This window comes from Periophthalmus magnuspinnatus, chromosome 7 (assembly GCF_009829125.3).
Source record: "Periophthalmus magnuspinnatus isolate fPerMag1 chromosome 7, fPerMag1.2.pri, whole genome shotgun sequence".
Taxonomy (NCBI): domain Eukaryota; kingdom Metazoa; phylum Chordata; class Actinopteri; order Gobiiformes; family Gobiidae; genus Periophthalmus; species Periophthalmus magnuspinnatus.
Window position 1 is genome coordinate 362,796 of NC_047132.1, and position 18,800 is coordinate 381,595.

Here is an 18,800-nt window from a genome sequence, read left to right on the forward strand (position 1 = left end):
ATTGATTGACATGCAAAAGATTTAAAGATGTAAGAGCTGCTTGTTGTGGTTTTAAAGATATATCCAGACACGTCGCTTACCTCCTTATCTCCAGATGAGCTTTTTCATACACATATACATGTAGGTGCATTAAGTTTATCTTTGATAACTGTGTCTATTTAGCAGACAAAGTTTTATTAAATTAAATTTGTTTTTAAAGGTTCTGTATTACGTTAAATTGATTCTTGTGAGCTCTAAGCCATGTTAAATTGTTGTTACCTCCTCAAAAACATACCTGGGGTTGTGTTTTGTTGCATTTTCACATATTTGAATAATCCTGCATCCCTAAAGCTCAAAATACCCAGTTCTGCCTTGTGTCATGAAGTGGTAGTTTTCAAGTTAACGGTGACCTTTTGCTTTTTGTTGAGTACAGATTGGCTAAAATTATCCACATTCTCAATGAGGATAGATTGTTTTTTGCCATACTGTGGAAGATTATAATCAAAGGAACAGCGTTTCCATGGAGACAAGAATGAAACTCTCCTCTAGGCCAAATGTTTTGTGGAAATTGTATATTGTCCCCCCTACTAGTGATCCGTAATCTTTTCAAGAATTGCACAAACTCAGTCAAAGTGTTAATAAAATATACAGTCTCATCCCATCTGTTTTAAATCTCATTAGGATAGCAGTTCTGTCACTTATCACATTTTTAATTGTGATAGAAGTTTTGACTTGATATGTGGGTTGGCCTATCATTGGTTCTGTTAATCTAAGTCAGGGGTGTTCATTACGTCGATCGCGATCTACCAGTCGATTGCGAAGGCATTTTGAGTAGATCACGTCCCGTCATCCATCCAGTTACATGACTAATATACAGGACAACAGTCAAATTACACCTGACCCGAGGTCACATCATGGGCGCTGCATAAACAAGCAGGAGTTAGTTTAACCCTATAGCGTCGGATCCTATCGTCGCCGATAGAGCGGGTTGTGGACTTTCCAGCAGCATAACTCCATGCCCAGTCGTGCTTCATGTAAATTCAAACGGCGTCTCAAAGCGGAGACATGGGCTATATAAATATTTTACCATCATTACTGTAATCTGCCTCTATTGTCCTGAAGGCGACGAATGAGAGCGCGGGGGCTGCGGGGATTTTCCCAGTCATTTATTCGATGCGTAAAAGAAAAAATGTGGATGGATGTGTAAAATAGAAGTAGTTGTGTGAAAAAATGCAGTAAATTCTGATACTTCATTTAACGTGATTTTTATGGCTAAAAAACAAAACAAAACTGTAATCAACATGATTAGCTCTGTTATCACTTTCAAATGAAAAAAATGCAATTTTACTCCTGGCTGTCAGAAGCTACTGCCCGAACTCTGCATCCCTCACTGATTCTATTCAGTGTCAGAGCAGTAATCATCATTCAAGTAATTATGAACATGTAAGAAGTTCAGTTGTGTTGTGCAGTATTATCTCCATCCATCCATCCATCCATTTTCTTCCTCTTATCCGGGGCCGGGTCGCGGGGGCAGCAGTCTAAGCAGGGACTCCCAGACTTCCCTCACCCCGGACACGTCCTCCAGCTCCTCCGGTGGGACCCCAAGGCGTTCCCAGGCCAGCCGAGAGACATAGTCCCTCCAGCGTGTCCTGGGTCTTCCCCGGGGCCTCCTCCCGGTGGGACATGCCCAGAACACCTCCCTAGGGAGGCGTCCAGGAGGCATCCTGAGCAGATGCCCGAGCCACCTCAGCTGGTTCCTCTCAACGTGTAGGAGCAGCGGCTCTACTCCGAGCTCCTCCCGTGTGACCGAGCTCCTCACCCTATCCCTAAGGGTGCGCCCGGCCACTCTGCGGAGGAAGCCCATTTCAGCCGCTTGTATCCGCGATCTTGTCCTTTCGGTCATTACCCAAAGCTCATGACCATAGGTGAGGGTAGGAACGTAGATTGACCGGTAAATCGAGACCTTCGCCTTCCGGCTCAGCTCCTTCTTTACCACAACGGACCGATACAGCGACCGCATCACTGCAGACGCTGCACCGATCCGCCTGTCAATCTCACGCTCCATCCTTCCCTCACTCGTGAACAAGACCCCGAGATACTTGAACTCCTCCACTTGGGGCAGAGGCTCACCACCCACCCGGAGAGAGCAAACCACCTTTTTCCGGTCGAGAACCATGGCCTCGGATTTGGAGGAGCTGATTCTCATCCCAGCCGCTTCACACTCGGCTGCAAACCGCCCCAGTGCCTGCTGCAGGTCCTGGCTCGAAGAAGCCATCAGGACAACATCATCTGCAAACAGCAGAGATGAAATCCTGTGGTTCCCAAACCAGACCCCCTCCGGCCCCTGGCTGCGCCTAGAAATTCTGTCCATAAATATAATGAACAGAACCGGTGACAAAGGGCAGCCCTGGCGGAGTCCAACATGCACTGGGAACAGGTCTGACTTACTGCCGGCAATGCGAACACAGCTCCTGCTCCGGTCATACAGGGACCGGACAGCCCTTAGCAAAGAGCCCCGGACCCCATACTCCCAGAGCACCCCCCAAAGGACACCACGAGGGACACGGTCGAATGCCTTCTCCAGATCCACAAAACACATGTGGACTGGTTGGGCATACTCCCATGAGCCCTCGAGGACCCGATGGAGAGTATAGAGCTGGTCCAGTGTTCCACGACCAGGACGAAAACCACACTGCTCTTCCTGAATCCGAGGTTCGACTATCGGTCGGATTCTCCTCTCCAGCACCCTGGAATAGACCTTACCGGGAAGGCTGAGGAGTGTGATTCCCCTGTAATTGGAACACACCCTCCGGTCCCCCTTCTTATACAGAGGGACCACCACCCCGGTCTGCCATTCCACAGGTACTGTCCCCGACCGCCACGCGATGTTGCAGAGACGTGTCAGCCAAGACAGTCCCACAACATCCAGAGACTTGAGGTACTCAGGACGGATCTCATCCACCCCCGGAGCCTTGCCACCGAGGAGCTTGCCAACCACCTCAGTGACTTCAGCCAGGGTGATGGACGAGTCCGCCTCTGGGTCCCCAGTTTCTGCTTCCTCCTCGGAAGACGTGACAGTGGGATTGAGGAGATCCTCAAAGTATTCCTTCCACCGCCCGACAACATCCCCAGTCGAGGTCAGCAGCCCTCCACCCGCACTGTAAACAGTGTTGGTGAAGCACTGCTTTCCCCTCCTGAGGCGTCGGACGGTTTGCCAGAATCTCTTTGAGGCCGTCCGATAGTCCTCCTCCATGGCCTCCCCGAACTCCTCCCAACCCCGAGTTTTTGCCTCTGTGACTGCCCGAGCCGCGGCACGCTTGGCCTGCCGGTACTCATCAGCTGCCTCAGGAGTCCCACGAGCCAACAAGGCTCGATAGGACTCCTTCTTCAGCTTGACGGCATCCCTTACTTCCGGTGTCCACCACCGGGTTCGGGGATTGCCGCCGCGACAAGCACCGCAGACCTTACGACCACAGCTACGAGCAGCCGCATCAACAATAGAGGTGGAGAACATGGCCCACTCGGAGTCCATGTCTCCAACCTCCCCCGGGATCAGGGAGAAGCTCTCCCGGAGGCGGGAGTTGAAGACCCCCCTGACAGAGGGCTCCGCCAGACGTTCCCAGCAGACCCTCACAATACGCTTGGGTCTGCCAGGTCTGTCCGGCTTCCTCCTCCGCCAGCGGATCCAACTCACCACCAGGTGGTGATCAGTTGACAGCTCAGCCCCTCTCTTCACCCGAGTGTCCAAGACACGCGGTCGGAGGTCAGATGACACGACAACAAAGTCGATCATCGACCTCCGACCTAGAGTGTCCTGGTGCCACGTGCACCGATGGACACCCTTGTGCTCGAACATGGTGTTTGTTATGGACAAGCTGTGACTAGCACAGAAGTCCAATAACAAAACACCGCTCGGGTTCAGATCGGGGAGGCCGTTCCTCCCAATCACGCCCCTCCAAGTGTCACTGTTGTTACCCACATGGGCGTTGAAGTCCCCCAGGAGAACAACGGAGTCCCCGGTTGGTGCACTGTCTAGTACCCCTCCCAGGGACTCCAAGAAGGCCGGGTACTCTGCACTGCTGTTTGGCCCGTAGGCCGACACAACAGTGAGAGACCTGTCCCCGACCCGAAGGCGCAGGGACGCGACCCTCTCGTTCACCGGAGTGAACCCCAACACGCAGTGGCTGAGCTGTGGGGCAATGAGCAAGCCCACACCAGCTCGCCGCCGCTCCCCGCGGGCAACGCCAGAGAAATGGAGAGTCCAACCCCTCTCAAGAAGATGGGTTCCAGAGCCCAAGCTTTGCGTGGAGGTGAGGCCGACTATATCTAGCCGGTAACGCTCAACCTCCCGCACAAGCTCAGGCTCCTTCCCCCCCAGCGAGGTGACATTCCATGTCCCCAGAGCTAGTCTCCATGTCCGGAGATCCGGTCGTCGAGGTCCCCGACTTCGACTGCTACCCGGATCTCTCCGCACCCGCCCCTCATGGCTCCTCCCGCAGGTGGTGGGTCCACGGGAGGACGGCCCCACGTCGTTTCTTCGGGCTGGGCCCGACCGGGCCCCGTGGGGAAAGGCCCGGCCACCAGGCGCTCGCTGCCGAGCACCCACCCCAGGCCTGGCTCCAGGGTGGGGCCCCGGTAACGCCAGTCCGGGCGACGTAAACTGCCTTGTTGTATTTTTCTTCATGAAGGGCTTCTGAACCGCTCTTAGTCAGACCCGTCTCCGAGGACCTGTTTGCCATGGGTGACCCTACCAGGGGCATGAAGCCCCCGACAACATAGCTCCCAGGATCATTCGGGTGCTCAAACCCCTCCACCACGTTAAGGTGGCGGTTCGGGGAGGGGAAATGAAAATGCACTGTACATGTAAGAATTCATAATACATTTACATATAAATATATGTTTAACATTTTTGTATTAGGTGGTAGATCTTTCAGACACGATCATTTTAAAAGTAGCTCACATACTGAAAAAGTCTGAGCACCCCTGGTCTAAGTACTAATGCTGCCTTTGTTCTGTCTCTTCTGTGCAGCTTGTTCAGTGTGGTGCTGGAGATGGTCACCAAAGACGCAGAGTCCAGTGGGCAGTCCGGAGGTAAACCAGGGGGCTTCGACGTCAAAGCTCTCCGAGCTTTCCGAGTGCTGCGGCCCCTAAGGCTCGTCTCCGGGGTCCCCAGTAAGTACCAGAGTGTAGGGAGAGCTCAACATGTGGTGGAGATGAGATGTAGTTATTATGTTAACGAGGGGATATTATGCAAAATCTACTTTTTGGTGCTTTCTATCATGTTATAACATTGTTCCCTCATCAAAAACATGCCTGAAGAGGTTTTATATGTCATCCATGCATGTTTGAGTGTTTTAGTGACCTCTCCTGGGCCCTATTTGAACCTACAAGCCTATGTCACCCATGCTCATGTGCACCCATTTTTCTTAAATATAGAAAAGCAGCTTACAAAACAATACACTTCAACTTCACAAACCTGATGCTGCGTGCAATAGTTTCATTGGCGGGATGCACACTGATTGTCTTGTGGTTGCACTCTGAAGGGGGAGTGTAAGCTGAAACATTTTAATATATGATATTTTTAAAACAATAAAAGGTAACATGGTGATTGAAAATATTATGTGTTAGCAATTAATACCCCATAGTAGTATTACCCCCCCCTGTATTTTGAGTCATTCATGCATGTTTGAGTAATCCTGTATTGTCCTGCATTTGAGGAGCTCAGAATATTGTAGTTTTCACCTACTCCCTCTCCCTGACCCTGGCCCAGTGCTTGTATTACCTGGCCACCCAAAACCTCATTCTTTGATAAAACTTTACCAAGTCATAAGTGTCTAGACCCATATCCTGCCTCCGTGATTTGAGCTGGGCGTGATGACAGGCAAATTAGCCAATCGGACACATAGTCTGCTTTACACGTAAAAAAGGTAAAAAATATGACTAATAATAGACTAAGAAACAGCGCAGGTTTTCCGGAGAATTAATAATGCAGAACTAACAATCAAAGCCCCAAACTGTTATTTGTCTTAGGTTAAAGAAGTTATATATTTTATTCTAAATGTTAAAAGAATTGTCAGGAGGAGATGTCTTCTACATTTGAGAGACACGTGATTGCGGCTGAACCGTCTCAAGTTAGGACGGAGGTTTGTCACACTTTGTGGTCCAATTCCAGACCCTTTTGTATTTTAACAGGATGTAGAAAGGACTGGCTGGTCAGCCAAGTATTTATACATAAGTTGTTATACAGTCTTTACTGTCTTTGGAAGCTTCTCATTATGTGAAAATACCAAAGCAACATCTCAAGACATCAGCCAGGAAGTTAAAGCTTGGGCACAAATGGGTCTTTCAAATGGACAACAACACAAACCATACTGCCAAAGTGGTTACAAAGTGGCTTAAGGATAACAAAGTCAATGTTTTGAAAATGTATGGGCAGACCTAAAAAGATATGTAGCACAAAGTTACAAAGTTGGCTCAATTTCACCAGTTCTGTCAGGAGGATTGGGCCGAAACTATTGTGAGAAGCTTGGGGAAGGAAATCCAAAACATTTGACCCAGTGTCATACAGGCAATGGTAACAAAATACTAATGAAATGTATGTAAACTTCTGACTTTGAAGAAAGTCATAAAAACATGTTTAAACTTGTTTTCTCTCATTATTCTGGCATCTAGCAAATAGAAATAATTTTGGTAATCCTAATTGACCTAAAACAGGAAAGGTTTAGTCTGATTTCATGTCAGACAGTGAGAGAAAAGTGTATGTGTCTTTTTATATAGTGTATGTAAACTCGTGGTTTCAGTTGTATATGAATCAGCTATAGACTTTTCAGAAGGGATTTCACACTGCCTGCAGGTCAATGTTCTAATTTATACTATTCTAGCAAAATGGCAAAAAAAAAAAAAAATTACCATAGTATTTTACAGTCGAGACATTCAGTATGCCCTAGGTAACTAATAACAGATACTGTAAACAGCTAGGTGTGTTAGTTCCAGTGTAGTTAGCTCCTCCCTTCAGACAGATATAAAGCAGTGACTTAACAAAACCCTATCAGAACTGAAGACTACTTGGATGATTTTACCAAGAATTTATTTAGTCATCTAAAACCCTAGAAACAAGCACGTAACAGATTCTACATCAGAAAAGTTACATAGTTCGCTTTTAAAATGTCATCAATTTCGACATCCTTATATCTTTTGTCTCAGTATCTTCTACAGTCCTCTGTTGCATATTCTCTCCTCCTCCTCTCTTTCCATTTCGGGCATACGTTTTGACCTTACATGAAGTCGGCCTCGTCTGCATTCTCCTGCGTCTCCATGACAACACAACATGCTCGTTTTAGAGGGTAGAAGAAGAACAGGAGGCAGTAGAGGACCTTGGGGAACCATCAAGCAGAATGACATTTACTACGCTCTTGTTTAGATCCAAAATACATGGAACTGGCCCGCGCTTGTGTTTTTTCTGCTGTTTGCCGATGTCACAAAGGTCGACTCTCTGCCTATTTCACTATTCTCTGGGTTTATTTTGAGGGAAGGATATGGTTAGGTAAACTTGATGGATGCGTTTTGCTTGTTATTCCATGTCTCGCCTCTTCTCTATCTAAACTAAGCAGAAGTAGGTAGAGTAGTGGACGTAAGTAGTGGTCCAACCAATTACTCAAGCGGAAATATATTTTGGGAGACTACTATTCAAGTAAAAATATAATTGGAAGAGCAACTGTCTAGACGTAACAGGTTTATAATTGGCCAACAGTGTGCAGCACATTGTTTATTGACTTCTACTCCTTTTACCTCGAGTCAAGTCAATTTAGATCACTACTGCGATTTAAAATGTCCAAATATAACCTAATGATCTACGAGTGTCATAAATGATAACTATATAGCAGAGACAAACACAATATGTCTTCTTTAAACTGACTTTTGTCTCTGTATATTCCAGGTTGACATGTGTTGAACTCTCCGTCTCTCTCCGTCTCTCTGTAAGCTGTATTTTTCTGTGTTTCAGATGGTATTAAACTTAGCTTTGTCTCTGTATATTCCAGGTTTACAGGTGGTGTTGAACTCCATTATCAAAGCCATGGTACCCCTGCTGCACATCGCTCTGCTCGTCCTCTTCGTCATCATCATCTACGCCATCATCGGGCTGGAGCTCTTCATCGGGAAAATGCACGCCACCTGCTACGTTATGCAGACAGGTACAGCACACAGAGGTCTGAAGTGTCTTGCTCAAGGGGATGCAGTGCAATAAATGGTGATTTAAAGGGACTTTATAAATAGTGTTGACTAGTGTAGTCAAGCACTAATTGAGACAAAGACCTGTCCGAGACCACAGGGTCCTGAGGCCAAGACCAGACCAAGACTTTTAAAGGTTTTGACCGAGACGAGGCCGAGACCATGGTCCATAGAGACCACATCAAGACCATCTTTGTAATTTTCTACATTTATTTTGTATTTTACTGTTATGGTGGCACATGTATATCACTGTTTTTATAAATATATCTTCATTTCATTTAATTAATGCTGATTTACACTTCAAATAATACAAATTGCACTGCACTTCAACACTCTACTCCCCTTTCTTGAGCCTCACCCAAAGTTTCAAGTTGCAAGCCAACTTCCTTTCACACTTTACAGAAAATTGCTTCAAAATGAGTAGAATTTTAAAGACATGTCACAACGCTTTTGTTTAACGTTCATAACTGGACTTACATGATCTTACTAAATATATAGTTGTATTTACCAGCCTCTGCACATAGGCTACCACACCAAACGCACATTGTGACAAATACAAAGGGATTTGTGCACTTTTATCAGGCAAACTGCAGCCCTCACACTCTGCACAGACACTGTAAACGTTTCTAATCTGTGTGTAATGAAGAGGAAGCCTATATGCTCTATATGTGTGGTGATGTACTACACAGTGTCCGCTTGCTCCAAACAAGCGCACAGGCTACAGTGAGAAGCCCACGAAGTCCAGAAAACAATGACCATAATGTGATCTTGCTCAAGTGTCAGACTTTGAGCCCATGACGAAATCTGCTTGAGTCTGAAACAAAACCAAGACTCTAAAAAAACTGCCTCGAGGTCTTGAGACCAAGACTGGTTGTTTTTTTCCATGTAGTTGAGTTTTGTCCCAGTACATATTGTAAAAGCAGCTCGGAAGTTGAAATAAGATTGCTTTGTGCTGTGTGCATTGAATTGTAATGCTTTTTTCATGCAAAGCAGCTGGTGCGCAGTTAGCAGGGTAGTTGTTGTTAGCTAGCTAGCTCCATTGTGGAACAAATTAAAACTCTCGTAATCTCTTGCCACCCACATAACTTAATATTTTTATTAGGACATACATATATTTCTGTCCTTAATACATATTAAGGCTAAAATCTATTATAAAGTACGTTATTGTCTCAGGCTGCACCGTATATTGCATTTGAATTGAAATCACAATTTCAAATCACAAAGCCTGCAGTTTTTTATAGATAAGATAATATAACAAAATATCCTGTGTTTTTATAGAAAATTTTACGTACTTAAATTAGTGTCAGTTTGTTTTTCAGTCTTGTGTCTTTTCTTAATGCTCATGGGGTTGTTTACAATGTACAATTTGAACAAAGTCCTGCTTTTTGAACATTGCAGATCTTATCAATCATGTGTCAGAAAATTGCGCAGCCCTACGTTTGTCCCACTATTAACTAACGTCTGTAGCCAGCCTCCCTATCTGATGGCTGTGTGTTGACCCCCAGGAGCCCTAGCAGAGGAGGAGCCCACTCCCTGTGCAGCCTCAGGACACGGGCGCCGCTGCCTGCTCAATGGGACCGCGTGCAGAGAGGGCTGGCAGGGCCCTAACAACGGTATCACCAACTTCGATAACTTCCTGTTCGCCATGCTCACCGTGTTCCAGTGCATCACCATGGAGGGCTGGACCGACGTACTCTACTGGGTATGGCACCGACAAACCACTGCAACTGTTTGTTTTATGTTATACAGAGGGGACGTATTTTCACGTAAAGGACACACATTATGCAAATTGTTCTTTTTGACCTTTTAACCGTGTTATATTTGATCAAAAATGTACCTGGAGTTGATTTTGTTTCATTAAGCCATTTGTCCAAAGTCGTCTTTTTTGAGGAGCCAAACATTTGTTTGCATTTTGTCCAGATTGTTGTGTCATAGATAAAACTCTTCTCTTCTCCTGCGCAGTTTTTACGCCAGTTTTTTACTGTGCATGTTCTGTGGTCAAATTGTGCTCACAACGGGCCCAGGGCTCTATTAGCATAGCAGGGGATTCAGGGATAAGGACTTGTTTACTTTCTAAATGTTCATTCCCATTGCTGACAGCAGAGGACGCTACAGAGCCTAAATGCTTCACTGGAAGCGGAGGTGTAAATTACATTTCCCAAATCTAGACAATATTTTCAGTTAGAAAATGTGAAATACTTATCCCAAGGTGACCAAAAGGATATTTAAAGAGGGAATTAAAGCCACAAGAATGTGTAATATTCTTTAGTTTAAGTACCATTTTTTGTTTTTCATTTATACAAATCAAACACAGGATCTATAACTTCATCAGATTGAATAGAAGAGAATAGATGATATTTACTGGATATACAGAAAAAACAGACCTAATTTAATTTTGAATGAGCCCTATTGTGCAGAAATTTTAGTGATTAGTTTAGTGATTTTAACTATGTTATAATTTTTTTTCCTTCTGATTTACCCACTCAAAGTCAGATTTATGCATGTTTGAGTAATGTTTATTCTTCTGTTTTCAAGACGTCACTGGCCCAAAAATATCCCAGTTTTCCCATACACGCCCACTGCTCTGCACTCATGTAGGATTTAGCAGCATGTGTAGCCATTTTTACAGACAATTTTAAGGACAGTTTGTCCTTCTCGGCAAACTAACTTCCATTCTTGCAGCCCTTGTTTTCAGCTTAATTAAAATAGATTTCCTCCCCAATGCACCAGAAGGGGTTGTCCTTGTGTCCTGGTATTTTATTTTACACAAAAAACAAGACAATGTTCTTTTTTAGTTAGTTCAGATTAGTTTAGCTTTTCATACTCATAGCTTGTTAAATTATTTTACATAAAAGAATTCTAATATGTTCAAAAGTAGTTTGGAACATCTAAAAGAATGCACAATATAACATATATGGGTCTGTACCTGATTTTAATTCATTTTGTCATTTAAAGCCACAGCATGTATATTTTTAGCAAAAAATTACACTTAAATACACTGTTTTTTGTTATGTTTATTACACTGAAAAACTTGCATCCTTACTCTGAGTGGGCTTGCGTCTCCACAAACCTGACTCTTTACTTTGTCTGGAGGAGGGCTTCTTGTTTCCATGTAAATGTTTAGCCTTAATCTTCCACTGTATGGCATATAATGTATCTGTCTCCATGGTGAATGTTCCGAAGTATGGTTTTAATTTTTTATTTCCATGGAATCATGGTGGTGACGCACCACCTTCAGAAAGTTGCATACTGTGCCTTTAAATGTGTGAACAAAACTGCTAAGCTACTTTGAGATACTACATGTTATAGTAGAAAAAAATATTTGAATATATTTCTTGGACATCAATTCAGTAAATCACTTATTTTTTCCAGTAAATTGTCTTAAATTACAGTTCTTACCAATCTTTTCACCAAATTCTCCAAACACTGTTCCACTTACAGCAGTTCTCTCCTAAACCACCTCATCTCATTATCACAATCAGCCACAGTGTTTCATCATTTGTCCCTACAGACCACAGCGCACTCACAGTGAAGTACCAGAGTCCGCCCACGCCCCTTTAAGTGACCCTGACCCTCATCTTTCACGCTGAATGCTCCTTTCCTCCTTGGCCATGTGTTGTGTATGTGTTGCCATGGTGACAGCTCTCCAGTACAAAGGTGTCCCGATGCTGTTGTTGTCGTTAAAATTATAATGATGAGGATATACTAATTAATATTTTGCATATTCAGGTGTTTTGAACTACCTTTTCTTGCATTGACAGTTTAAATTAGGCCGCAAACAATAGCTGCCAACTTTAAAGAGGCTGTACTTTTGACTTCTTTAAAAATAAGTAAACTTATTAACTTCCAATTGCTAGAGTTTACCAATGTATGTAGAATCAGTGTTTAAACTGCTTATGGTAGGTTTTCATATTTTTTCTAACTTGGTTTGGTTGGATAGTACCTGTGTAAATAGTTTTGTTTTAATTTAGTTTTACATTAGTTAAATGACACATTAGAGAAAAAAGTTTAGAAAAAATGAACAAAAATACAAGAAGTAGCAGTGAATTCTAAAACAGGATTGTCTAAGGAAGACATTTTTCTGTAACATTGATTTAACAGAATAAAGGTGTTGTCTTTTACTTTTATTTGCCTAATCATAACTATTGTAGGTTTTCTCCCTTGTTTATAGTATGGTTGCTAGATAACAGTTATGGAATTACATAATAATAATAATAATATTAGTAATAACAATGGAGTTAACTATATTTTAATCTAATTTGTACTTTAATGAAACCAAACTATAAATGAATTGTCAATCTGTTGGCCTGCATTCTTATCAAAAACATACCTGGAGCTCTCTCTCTCTCTCTCTCTCTCTCTCTCTCTCTCTCTCTCTCTCTCTCCCTCTCCCTCTCTCCCTCTCTCCCTCCCTCCCTCCAATCCAGGAATGCTCAAACAGGTGTAAGTGAAACAAAACACAACTCTGGGTATGTTTTTGATGAGGTAACAACATTCCAACATAGCTAAAAGTTCACAGGAGTCAATTTGCGTATTATAGAACCTTTAATAAAGGTCTAGTGGTGACGTCTCTTGCAAACATGTCTCTCTCAGATGAACGATGCGATGGGCTTCGAGCTGCCATGGGTCTACTTCGTCAGCCTGGTCATCTTTGGATCCTTCTTTGTCCTCAACCTGGTTCTCGGAGTGTTGAGTGGGTACGTTATACCATCTTTTTTGTTAACTATCTAAGTCTCAGATTGCAGATTTGTTGACCTAGTTTATGGTTAATATCTTTGCATTTATTGCACCTATCCAAAACACAACATGTTTTCAGTCAGCACAAATGAACTAAAGTTAAATCATTTTTATAGTCTTAACTTCTAAAAGTCAAAAGTCAGAAGTCACCACCAACACACACACACAACACACACACACACAACACACACACAATCCCCCTTCATCCCATAGGCAGGATGTGTGAAGTGTCCCAGGGACACAATGACAGTGCAGTAGGAACAGGAATTGAGCGTTCTACCCACTAAGCCACTGTCAGCCCAAAAGCAAAATTGTCGTCAGAGAAAAAAAAAAAATTAAAGGGGCAATATGTAACTTTTCTGGTAGAGGGTCTGCTTCCTCTTTGTCTTCATTGAGATGTTATTTTTTGGCTGAAATGTTCCAGTATGGCATTGTGTTTTTCTATCTGCCATTTATTGGAATAGCCTACTGGTGTTTTTATTTCTCAAAAGTACATCAAAAAACAAGAATTCGTGCAGAGTTGTGTCTCCACAGATCTGACTCGCCTCCATGGAGATTGATATGCTTTAATGTGGAATATTGCTGACAAACCAATAACATCTCCATGCAGGTACATTTGTGGACCCCATCCTTCACAAATAATAACATCCACTTATGGATTTTAAGTTTGGCTATTTCTTCAAAACAGTGCATCTTCTGTGGACTTAAACCTGTGCTTGTACTTGTAATTGAGTTGAGTGTTTTACTCACACGTCTTCTTCTGTCAAGCTCAAAATGCTCAGTTCCATCTTGTGATATCATGCAGTGGTAGTTTTCAAGTTGACAAATACCTTTTACCTTTTGTTCAGAAGAAATGTGCAATTCTGGGGCTGAAATTATCCAAATGATTCTACTGAAGGTGTGCGTTAAACATGTGAATAAAATAGCATAATGTAGGCCCTTTAACTTTTACTCTAGTACAATTTTGGCAGAAGTAGACCTACTTGTACTTGAGTACATTATTAACCATAAGACTATACTTTTACCTGAGTAAAAATTTTCATTACTCTTTCCACCACTGGTCGTAACTCCACAAACCTTTGGTCTGCTCTTGTTGTCCACCAGGGAGTTCTCCAAAGAGCGTGAGAAGGCCAAAGCGCGTGGGGACTTTCAGAAACTTAGGGAGAAGCAGCAGCTGGAGGAGGACCTGAAGGGCTACCTGGACTGGATCACCCAGGCCGAAGACATCGACCCGGAGAACGAGGAGGAGGCGGAGGACCCAGGCAAGCGCAACAGTGAGCACTCTTTTTCTATTCTTCAAGTAGGCTTGAGTTTACTCAAGTAACATAGACAAATGCGAGTCACAATTCGCAGGATGTAGGACTTGACTTGAAAATGCTGTGCCATCCCAAACAAAGACATCTGGTCGCCCTAATTTGACAGCATAACAATACTTTTACTTTTGGTTCCTTTTCCTATTGTGAGTAAATCTACAAGTGACGAGAGCTTTATGTATTATTATATCAGATATAATTTACTTTTTCTCACTTCTGGTTCCATCAACTTATAAATCAGATGTTACGTCCAGACAGCTACTCTTGCAGTTGATCTTACTTACATAGTACCAAATACCTTTTTACTCTCACTTGAGTAGTTTCTTGGAACAGCTATCCTGTATTTCTACTTGAGTAAAATAATTTAAATTAACTGTATGTAGCCTGCACTCTTACTGTTTTAGAAAAGGTACTACAAACACAACTGTTAAGGTACACTCTAGTGTCACCGTAGTAAAGTTTGTCCTCTGCATTTGACCCATATGTCAGTGCCACTGGAGCAACCTGTCAGGAGGAGTAGGACCCATATCCATGATTTTTATCTAGGTTTGGTGTGAACTGCCTTAGCTGGAAGATTTTACCTAAGGTGCATGTTTTGGGTAGATGGGGGAAGATCTGTGGAGAGGGGAACACACTGTGAAAATGTTTTTACTGAGCAAGGTATTATGGAGCAATATAAACATCTGTAACTGTATAAATGCATGTTAGATAAGTTTAATACCATACTGTGGAAAAAGACAAGTAAAGAAATTACATCTTCAGGTGATGGACTGCCCACCTGAAACCCACACAATTCTCCATTAATTCTATAGCAGTCCAGGTTTGGGCATATGCTGTCTGTGCTTTTAAATTATTTTCTTTAAATATGGCATTTGACACAACCTAACACACTTTAGCAGAAGATGGAGTAACTGAACTAATAAATAAAGTAATTTTGTGATACGATAAGAAACCTGCATTACTTCTTAAAACCTTTAGGTGGCGCTATTGTATTAGCTTGAATTAGCTGTAGTGTTTATTGTGATTTAGAAGAGGACATTTTGAAGTTTTTATATATTTATATTCTGATCCCTTTTGGGTGGATAATATTGTGTATTTATTCGTGGCATTCTTAGTTCACGACAAGGACAAGTATTAAGCATATATGATACAGAGGAGGAACAGTGAATATATGGTACACAAGTTTATAAACACTATATAAAAAAGAAACATACAAACTACAAAATGATTTCTATTTGCTAAATGCCAGAATAATGAGAGAATTATTTTTAGACAATTTTTCATGACTTTCATACAGTAAGATTACAATGCATTTAAACAGTTTGGGAAAACTCAGATGATAACGTCATGTCTTTGGAAGCTTCTGATTAGTTTATTGACAACATCTGAGTTCATTAGAGACACACCGGTGGATGTATTTGAAGACACACCTGAAACACACTGCTTCTTTGTGTAACATCATGGGAAAGTCAAAAGAAATCAGCCAAGAAATCAGGAAGAGAAATGTGGACTGGCACAAGTCTGAGACGGGTTTTGTGTCTCAGAGATGAACATGCTTTGGTTTGAAATGTGCATATCAATATCCTTATCAATATCTATGTGGCTATTCTATCATAATCATTTATGCATCTAACTATGCGAACATGCTGGATTTTCAAAAAATAAAAAGTCACTAAATGTTTGGACTTTGTAGAACATATGCGTGGTTCTACACTTTTCCCAGAGCTTTTGATTTCTCGTTGTATGCTGGTAAGGACTGGGCACATTCAGTTTAAGAAAGTGTTGTTGCCACCTTCTCTCCTGCTCTGTGCTTGTTCCGCACCATAAGACCTCGGTTCACAGTTTTTGAACTCATTTGCAATGGCAAACGCATTCACAGGAAACAGTGCAGAAGCTTTCAGGAGTTTGGGACTAATGCAGCCTGCCCTTCATGGAGCCTACCTGACGCAGCATGAGTGCAAGTCCAGCTCAGGTTCATTTGCATGCACATTTGTTTTGAGTTATAATTGAACGCCTTATAGCCTAGTTCAGTTTTAAAATATGAATGTATATAATCAATGTAATTCAAGGATTATGACACATTTTTGTAATAATATTGGCCATTAATTTACACTTACAAAAATACAGGCACAGAAAAGAGAATTGTGCAGGAACCAGTATTGAAAAGCAGGTATGGTTAGAGTACTGGTATCTAAAAAAATCAAACGGTACCCAGCCCTATATATGGCATTACTGGTCTAGTTCATAGTACAATTTTGCGGAGTGGTTATTTTGTTAAATACTTTTCCATTGGCATCTTTAACCCAGCTGAGGTTGAGCAGTCCAGTGGCGTTGGCTCTCCTCATGTGTTGTTTGATCTAAAAAAAAAAAAAAGTATTCAAACATGATTTAGTACTTTCAAATTCATTGTTATATACCAAAGAAGACATATTGTGCTTGTGTCTGCTATATAGTTATAATCTATAACACCCTTGGATCATTTTGTTAGAATTTGCACTTTTTAAATCACAATATCAGTATTTTTGATACCGTCAGCCATCGTTACCTTTGTATACTGCTGACCCTTGGAGCTCCACCCGAGATTGCTGCCCTGTTTAAGCAGCTCTACTGCAATGCAGAGAGCTGTGTCCATGTTAATGGTACAGACTCTGACTAGCTCACCATCTGCAGTGGTGTACCAGCTGACTGACCTGGACTGTGCTGAGGACACCATCCTGTAACAGTCAGCTGAGGGATGTTCTGGCAAGAGGCAAAGAAGCTTGTGAGCTGGTCAAAGACAAAATGTATGTATGTTGGCGTTTGACCAGCTTGGCGGTGATGGTGTTGAGCCTATAAACAGCTTTGTGTATCTGGGCTCCATAGTGACAAATAATGGTGATCTAAAACCAGAGATTAACCTCAGAAGAGCCCTGGCTGCATCAGTTCGGGGCGACAGTGGCTCAGTGGTTGAGTGTTGGTCCCCCAACCTGAAGGTCGGAGGATCGAGTCCCAAGGACCAAGTTCTGTCGTTGTGTCCTTAGGCAAGACACTTCACCCACATTGCCTAGTATGAAAGTGGTGTGTGCGTGAATGATAGGTGGTGGTCGGAGGGGCCGATGGTGCAGATTGGCTGCCTCGCTTCCGTCAGTCTGCCCCAGGGCAGCTGTGGCTACAATAGTAGCTTACCATCACCAAGTGTGGAAATGAATGAATAATGACTATAGTGTAGCGCTTTGAGAGGCTTTGACAAGCCTGTAAAGCGCATTACAAGTGTAAGGCATTATTATTATTATTATTAGTTCTGCAGTCAGGGAAAACCACAGAAACCACTCTGGAGGCATTTAACAATCTCATACAAGAGGAAGCTCTGCATCTACAATAAGTCAGTCCTCTCCATGCTGCTCTACAGGTTACAGACATGGCCACTAAAGACCCTAGCAGTGACAATTGATGCATTTGACAGTAGGGCCCACAGTACTATTGAGAACATCAGGTGGCCCCAACATGTGTCCAACAAAGAACTAAGAGCTCACTCCTGTAAACATGCCTCCTTCCTCGTAGCACAGCAATGTACTCGCTCCGACTCCCTCCATACCACTTGACAAAGCCATCCTTTTGTTTGAAACCAGGTCCTCGACCACAAGGCCTGCACCCGATGGCTTGATGTTATTGAGAGTGACCGCTCAAAGTAACACCAGAGAATCCTGAGGCACTGGACATCCTCACTATGACTGACTTTAGTATCGATTCATATCTTTCAATACTTTTGACAGTCCTACCCTCAACAAAATGCTGCATGCTGTTGACCCCTTCTGTGGATAGCTGCACATCACACTAGGCAAGCAAGGCTATGACATTATGTCCCCTTTAATAAAGATGCCTGCCTTTCAGTTCTTGTGTAGTCCTGGTTTACAAATAAACCTGCTTTGCCTTGCCTTTTACAAGCCGACAATATGACTCACTTGTTGAAGCATTTGTTCAGTCACCACAGGATCATTTGGATTTGTTGTTTTCAGCTGTAGTTTTATCTTGTATTTCTTTACTGAAACAAAAAAGAACAAATAACATAGGTTATATATATAGCTATATTATGCATTGTATTTGTATTTGCAAAACTTACGTCAAGTTTGGTCAAATGGAAAAGTATTGGACTTTGCAGAACAAAAGAATACACACCAGCCCTGCTGTAACAGATGAAAGCCCTCATCCTGTTGCAGTTCCAGTCCTCCCATCTTCCTGCATTCTCAAAGTCTGCAGATACACACTGCTCGTGGTTAATGTTGTTGGGCTCCAAGGACTTCCAGTAGAAGAAGGTAGAGTTATTTCCGTCCAGCCATCTCCACTGCTGCCTCCAGAGGCCGATCCAGGCTTGGCCGGAGAAGATCAGAACCTGGATCTGAGTGTTCTGGGCTGCATCTCTTACACTGGCCAGGTCTGTGTGATGCAGCCTACAGTACTGCTGAGCCTCCTCCCAGGTGAAGGTGGCATTAGTGCGTACCAAGGTCTCTGAGGGTCCTGGGATGTAACACATAAGCTGTCAGAGTTTGAAACAAATGAATAAGA

The 18,800-nt window shown here is 43.0% G+C and overlaps 1 protein-coding gene across 1 annotated transcript in view; it reads left to right on the plus strand.

Moving 5' to 3' along the window:
* The window catches only part of cacna1db (calcium channel, voltage-dependent, L type, alpha 1D subunit, b), a 114,889-nt gene that overhangs the window by 33,567 nt on the left and 62,522 nt on the right, over window positions 1–18,800 (plus strand). Inside the window, exons 5-9 of the mRNA XM_055223145.1 lie at window positions 5,009–5,151; window positions 8,019–8,171; window positions 9,714–9,910; window positions 12,802–12,905; window positions 14,050–14,219. Of these exons, the coding sequence (XP_055079120.1) occupies window positions 5,009–5,151; window positions 8,019–8,171; window positions 9,714–9,910; window positions 12,802–12,905; window positions 14,050–14,219 (767 nt within the window). The remainder of the gene's footprint in view (window positions 1–5,008; window positions 5,152–8,018; window positions 8,172–9,713; window positions 9,911–12,801; window positions 12,906–14,049; window positions 14,220–18,800) is intronic.